This window comes from Morus notabilis, unplaced genomic scaffold (genome assembly GCF_000414095.1).
Source record: "Morus notabilis unplaced genomic scaffold, ASM41409v2 Scaffold21, whole genome shotgun sequence".
In the NCBI taxonomy this organism is placed as follows: Eukaryota; Viridiplantae; Streptophyta; class Magnoliopsida; order Rosales; family Moraceae; genus Morus; species Morus notabilis.
Window position 1 is genome coordinate 168,359 of NW_010363416.1, and position 7,169 is coordinate 175,527.

General features: G+C 29.4%; 1 protein-coding gene across 1 annotated transcript; it reads left to right on the forward strand.

Moving 5' to 3' along the window:
* The first annotated feature begins 353 nt into the window (after positions 1-353).
* Positions 354-6,469, forward strand: LOC21394957 (peroxisomal membrane protein PMP22). Its single transcript, XM_010104300.2, has 7 exons — positions 354-425; positions 554-652; positions 1,227-1,328; positions 1,428-1,503; positions 4,131-4,201; positions 6,015-6,100; positions 6,418-6,469. The coding sequence occupies exons 1-7, from the start codon at positions 354-356 to the stop codon at positions 6,467-6,469; spliced, it is 558 nt and encodes a 185-aa protein (XP_010102602.2).
* Positions 6,470-7,169: the final 700 nt, after the last annotated feature.

Here is a 7,169-nt window from a genome sequence, read left to right on the forward strand (position 1 = left end):
CTCACTTGTCACCGTACTGGTCATGAGCTCATCCCGGTGTGTCCGCATCACGACGTTGCGAAGCAGTATGTGGGGAGCCGTGGATGAGCTTGTCTTGACCTACACCAATAATTTACAACATTGGGCTTTTTTTTTTTTTTTTTTTTTTTTTTTTGGGTGTGTGTGGTCCTTTGAAGAAATCCAAACTTGGTCCCTCACAATGGTTCACTAAGCCACCTAACTTCAATTAAACTAGAGACCCAATGACTTTATAAATAGATTAGCAATTCTTTTCACTTCTCTTCCTCGCCATCTTACCACAAATTTCCGGGGTACATGTGAAGATGGAAAACTTGAAAATCTCATTTACCAATATGTCTGATATAGTCAACGAGACTTGGCAAGAATACCATAAGCAACTTCAGCTTCACCCTCTTAGAACCAAGGTTGATTTTTCTTGATGTGTTAGTTTAACTATTATGTTATAATGTTGTTCTTGGTTTAACAACTTTTTTTTTATTTTTTATTTTTTTGGTTTGAATCTTTTCTTTATTTTTCTTTTTTGGGTTGCTAGGCAATTACAGCAAGTGCCTTAGTTGGGCTCAATTATGCAATAGCCGAGAAGACCTCTGGGGTCAAGAAGCTTCAATTGAGAAGATTGCTTCTTATGATGGTACACTTATTTTGAAACATATTGACTATTTTGAGTTTGTTATGTTCTAAGATATTCTATTTCTTTCATGTTTCTTATGTTTTCTGTTTTGTGTGAGCCGCTAAGTTTGTTATGTTCTAACGGATTACGCAGATTAAGAATCAATCCACAAGTCAATAATATATTGTGAATTGGAAAAATCGTAATCCGTTATCAATTCGTGAGTCTCCAATCCAAAAACAACAGATTCAATTTATTGGACATTGAATCTTATAGTCCCTCTCTTTTCAATATTTTCAAAAAATTAATAATAAAATTAAACAAAAACATAACATTACATAAAATTAAAATAGCTTCACAAAATCTAATTCATTACCACACAAAATCTAATACAAAATTCAAATATTTGATACAAAATTTAACATATAAAATAATATTAGTATATATAATATATATATACTAAAATATTCAATTCCTTTTTTCTTCTCTAGCAAAATGAAATCTGTACTTTATATTTGAACTTTTATATGCATAGTTGGTCTTGTGTCATGGTTGTGTCACAAGTATAGATCATTGGAACGAAATTGTTTTGCAGCTATATGGATTTGCATACGCAGGACCATTTGGACACTTCCTCCACAAATTAATGGAAATTATATTCGACGGAAAGCAGGACAATAAAACTGTTGATAAAAGGGTACACTCCTATAGGAGTTTTTTGCCCCCTCTCAAAAATATATGTGCATGCAATTTTTGTAACCAAAGTATTGATGCATTGGAATTTTTCATTTATTAGGTGTTGCTTGAACAACTAACAATTTCTCCTTGGAACAACTTCATTTTCATGATGTACTATGGCTTAGTTGTTGAAGGTATGTCTTGTTTCGGGCTCTCTTTAATTGTGTGTAACATGGTAGATATGTGTTATATATTGCATGGCTGATTAGCAGTTATGTATTTCACTCATGGTTGTTTGGTTTATGAATTTAAATTAGACGCTTTGAATCAAAATTTAATTTTCAGTAAGAAAAAAAATACTATAACAGAACAGTTTAAATCGTGGTTCAAATCCCTCTACCAAACATGTTCTTAAAGAGAAATGATTAAAAGAAGGAGAAAGGTAGGCGTGAGAGTGATGGAAATATGAGAGAGAGTGAAGGTGTATGGAAGAAAGACAAACAGTAGTGGAAGAGAGAGTGTTTTAGGGAAAGTTAAGATCATCTCTAATGTAAATAGCAATACTAATTGTATATTTAGCATCAAAGAGTATAATATAATATGTTTTTTTTCATTTTTGTTCCAACACATAATGCTATTTAAAATGCTAAATTCATTTTTTCTCGTAATCATTAATCTTTAAAAGTAGTAAAAGTAAACTTTTATTTTTAAAATAGCTAGAAAATGCAAAAACTGTAATGATTAAATGAAAAAAGTAAATATTTCAACCAATAATAATTAAATGTTAAATTTTTTATATGCTATATTTAGTGGAAAATTTGTCACAAAGTATAAGAGCATCTTCAATGTAGTGCTATAATTAATGTGACAATTGTAAATTTAACAATTGAGTGCAAAAACACTCTCTAATGCAATGCTATTTGTTGTTCTAATTTCTCATTAAGTATAATATATGGAGAATTTGACATTTGATTGTTGTTAGTTGAAATATTTACTTTTTAATGTAATTATTGCAACTTTTATATTTTTTTAATTATTTTGAATATAAAAGATCATTTTACAACTTTCAAAACTTAATGATTATTAAAAAAAATAGATTTAACATTTCAAATAACATTATGCATTGGGGTAAAAAAATAAAAATAACATATTATATTATATTTTTTTATGACAAATATACAATTAGCATTAACATTTATATTAAAAATAGCTTAATATATAAAAAATTTAACACAATAAATAACATTATATTAAAAAATATTTTCTTACATTTAAATATTAAATTTATAATTAACAAGTATAATATTACATTGGAAATGATACGAGAATAACGGAAGACACCACTCTTTGTTCCGTTAGTGGATCTTTTATAACTAGGCTGATACATCAAATATTTATTGGGGGAGACAGGAGAGACAGAGAAAGGGGACAAATGATCTAGCTCTAGGAAAAGTACAGAAGAAACACGAGAAAGGAGAAGAGATTACTTTTTAAAGTTTTTTAATCTATAATTTTTATTTGTTTAATCTTTTTTAAAGTTAAAAGTCCTTTTCAAAAATGACATCATCCGATTTATTTAGTCTTGTCACATCATTTATCCGTTTCATAAATATATTTAAACTCATATTTTAAATTTTTTTAGTGTTTTTTTTAATAAAAAATTTGTATTAAATTTTTTTTTAATAATGATTATCTCACAAAGTTTTGGCTAATTATTAATCAAAATTACTGATTTAAACTGTAAATTAAACGGTGCTTTATATTCCTTTATCTCAAATCGTTGAATTGTATGGTCAACTGCATTTTTACTTACTCCACCGGTGGGGTCAAATTACCTATCCTACCATAAAGACTCACAGGAAAAAAAAAAAAAGAAAAAAGAAAATAAAAATAAAAAGAGAGGACATTAGAGATGTAAGAATGTGTTAACATTTGAGCCTATCTATGAGTTAGGATGGGTTGTCCATCTAAGTCCATTATAAGTTTGGATAGGTTAGTCCTTCTTAGCATGCATTTTGTTATTTTTTTTATATTTTATAAAAAAACAATTTTTAATTTTCTAAACAAGTTAATAAATATAAAAATCTAAATAGTCAATGGAAATGTAAAAAGAGATATTTTATTTATGTATGTCTCATTAAAAACCTTTTCAATGAGAACCTAATAGAACAAAACCTAAATAAGAATAAAAAAGTACATTTGTAATAATTACACATAAGATGTTTACATAATTACTAAATAAAAATTAAAAACAAATAAAAACAAATAAAAAACATTAAAATAATTATTATTTATAATTACAACTTACAAATAGTGGCACTCTCACAAATATATAAGACCACTGGTAAACATGATTATATATATATATATATATAACCAAAGTACATAAAAAATATCTTATAGAAAAAATACTCTATGTATTAAATATATATATATATATATTAAAAGTTGGGTTAAATGAGTTGAGATGGGCTGACCCATTATAGGCTTAAATGGGCCGGCTCGGTCTAATCTAAGCTCAGTGTGGTCTATGAATTTTTATAGACGGAGATATGTCGACGCAATTCAACCCACTAATATTAATCAGTTAGACCTCGTGTTGTGTCCTACCAGCTTAACACTGTATTAGAATGGGTTTAGACCGGCCCACAGGTCAGAGCCCGTTGTTGCACATCTCTAGGACACTTTCTAGTCAAGCATAATTCTCAAGAGCATACTATTGTGAGAGTTCACGCCATGAACAATAGGAGATGAACCGTCATTAATAATAATACCACATCCTCACTTTGAGAAACTGAAGGGTTTTAGTTTGGAATTACAGGAAGGCCATGGAGTTTAGTGAAAAGTAATTTAAGAAAGTACTACCCATCTGTTCAGCTGGCCACGTGGAAGGTATGCAATATATATATATATAGCAAGTAGTATAATCTAAGGCTCCATTTTTTTCGCAGATTTGAGTTTTGTTACAGTAATGGGTTAAATGAGTTGAGATGGGCTGACCTATTATAGGCTTAAATGGGCCGGCTCGGTCTAATCTAAGCTCAGTGTGGTCTATGAATTTTCATAGACGGAGATATGTTGACGCAATTCAACCCACTAATATTAATCAGTTAGACCTCGTGTTGTGTCCTACCAGCTTAACACTCTATTAGAATGGGTTTAGACCGGCCCACGGGTCAGAGCCCGTTGTTGCACATCTCTAGGACACTTTCTAGTCAAGCATAATTCTCAAGAGCATACTATTGTGAGAGTTCACGCCATGAACAATAGGAGATGAACCGTCATTAATAATAATACCACATCCTCACTTTGAGAAACTGAAGGGTTTTAGTTTGGAATTACAGGAAGGCCATGGAGTTTAGTGAAAAGTAATTTAAGAAAGTACTACCCATCTGTTCAGCTGGCCACGTGGAAGGTATGCAATATATATATATATAGCAAGTAGTATAATCTAAGGCTCCATTTTTTTCGCAGATTTGAGTTTTGTTACAGTAAAAAACTCTCAAAAACAGTCACATTTAACTTTTTTGCTACAATAAAAAATTCTCACACAACATCACATCTCAACTCAAATTAAAAACTCAAATTAACGAACCGAACGGGCCTAAATATAAAAGATGAAAGACTATACAAACCCAAATCTGACAGTTCATAATTATTCTCAACTTGACACAATATTTCTCATGTCCCATCAATGCATTTTCTCCTATTTCAAACCAATTATATAGGTCTCGTTCACTTCGTAGATTTGAGTTTTCAATTTAAGTTGAGATGTGATATTTTTTTGAAAACTTTTCATTATAGCAGAAAAAGTTAGATGTGACATTTTCTTAGAGTTTTTTACTGCAGAAACTTAAAACTGAAAACTTGAATCGGTGAAATGAACGAGGCCATAATGCTAGTCAGGTATGACTATCTTTTTTTTTTTTTTTCTTTTTAGCTAAAAAGGAGACGGATCTATTTATTATACGGTCACAGGACCACTGAAAAGGAAAAAATTATTTGAAATTTTCCTCATACACTTGAAAAAAAATTTAGGCTTTTTTTTGGTCCCTCGCAATTTTTATGGGTAAAATTTTTCCCGTCATAAAAAATTAAAGGATTAACTTAACCGGTTAAATTATTAACGTAATTCTCTTATATTAAATCGTAACAGTTATTATTATGAGAATAATAAGTCATTTTTAAACATGTGACAAATAAAACAGTGTCATGTACTGCTATAAATAAATGTTCGTGTATGATCGAATGTGCCTAAAAAAAAGAACATAACAGATGTAATTCTTCTTGACAATATTATTCATGTTTAAAACAACAGTCGGTTACGATAGAATGACTGATATTAACAGTAAAAATGATAGTCATTTATTGATGTGCTTTTTAATATTTTTTATATAATTATTTATAAGAGGTGTACATGACAGTCGTTTATTGTTATATGTTTAAAAACGACTTCTGATTTTCAAAATAATAACTGTTACGACTCAATTTAAAAGAATTATGCTAGACTTTCAGCCGGTTACGATGATTACGATTGGTATATAAACCCGTTACAATGACACATGAGAGATTTGTCTGCCATTTTCAAACTGGGGACTATAAACAACTCCGAAAGTTTATATCAAGATTCAGTACAATTTGTATTCTTAATGTGTTCCAATTTAATTTCAATTATTTGTTTTATTTGTACTAATTATGGGTGCAGTTTTGGCCAATTATTGGTCGGGTGAATTATCAATACATACCATTGCAATTCCGAGTTATTTTTCAAATCTTGGTTGGCCAATGCTGGTAAATCCCTTTGTTTTTTCTTTTTTTATTCAATAACCTTCCTCTCTCACTCCAAACATAACATTATTAATGTGGAAATAATAAACATATTCACACTTGTTGGCATGCATAAATATGAAAGTATACAGCCTTTTTAAAGTATAAAATGATATGAAACTTATAAAATACTAGTCATTCTGAAATGACTATGCTTTATCATGTTAGTATAAATTTAAGTGCATCTCCATATCCTAATATATTCTTGGTGACTGATTTGATGTATTATACAGGAATTATTAAGACCACTTATCATTCTTATTCTGAATGCTAAATCCCAGGTCTATCTTTTTAAATCTGAACGCAAGATCCAAAGCAGTCAAGAAGGCGTAGAATGGAAAGAACTATTTGAACTACTATTTTGTACTGTAAATTTTTTTTTTTTTCACCCTTGAAGCATTTGTTGAGGGTAATGTTCTTAAAAACTAAGAGTTGTTTATCATACTTGATTGTGTTCATATACATTAGATGATTTTAATATCAATAGTACTGATCAATTTGGATGAGAAATGACCTTTATTGTCCTCGATAGATATTCGCGTGTTCGTTATGTTATCAGAATCGTTAGAAAAACAGACGTTTTCGATTGAATCTTAATAGTAATGATTTTCAAATTGAAAGATTCAATTGCCAAAAAAAAAAATATAGTGACCAAATTTCTAAATTTAAAAAGTTGAGATACTGTCAACAAAAAAGCTTATAAAGAAAACCTTACTATAATATAGATAAGGGAAACATATTTTTGTATTTTTCAAAAAGAGGTACAAAAGTTACTCTTTTACAGTTTAAGGGTTAATTTTCTAAAATACCAAAGCTGAATTCATTAATATTAAATGGTAAATATTATTTAAAATATCTTATAGATGAAATAAAATAAATTTTAAAATAAAAAACATCAAATTAAAAAAAAAAAAAAGGAACTCTCCAAGTGTAAACCTCATTTCCTTTGCCCTCTATGATGACCTTACAAAACCCTAACAACGTCATCATCAACCAAACGTCGTCGTTTCCTATTCTTCCGTGACTCGCAGGT

Excerpts from the sequence above, each read along its gene's own strand:
- LOC21394957 (XM_010104300.2), top strand. The coding sequence starts at position 354 with ATGTCTGATATAGTCAACGAGACTTGGCAAGAATACCATAAGCAACTT. Across the intron at positions 653-1,226 it reads GAAGATTGCTTCTTATGATG|CTATATGGATTTGCATACGC; the intron begins GTACACTTATTT and ends ATTGTTTTGCAG. Across the intron at positions 6,101-6,417 it reads ATCTTGGTTGGCCAATGCTG|GTCTATCTTTTTAAATCTGA; the intron begins GTAAATCCCTTT and ends GCTAAATCCCAG.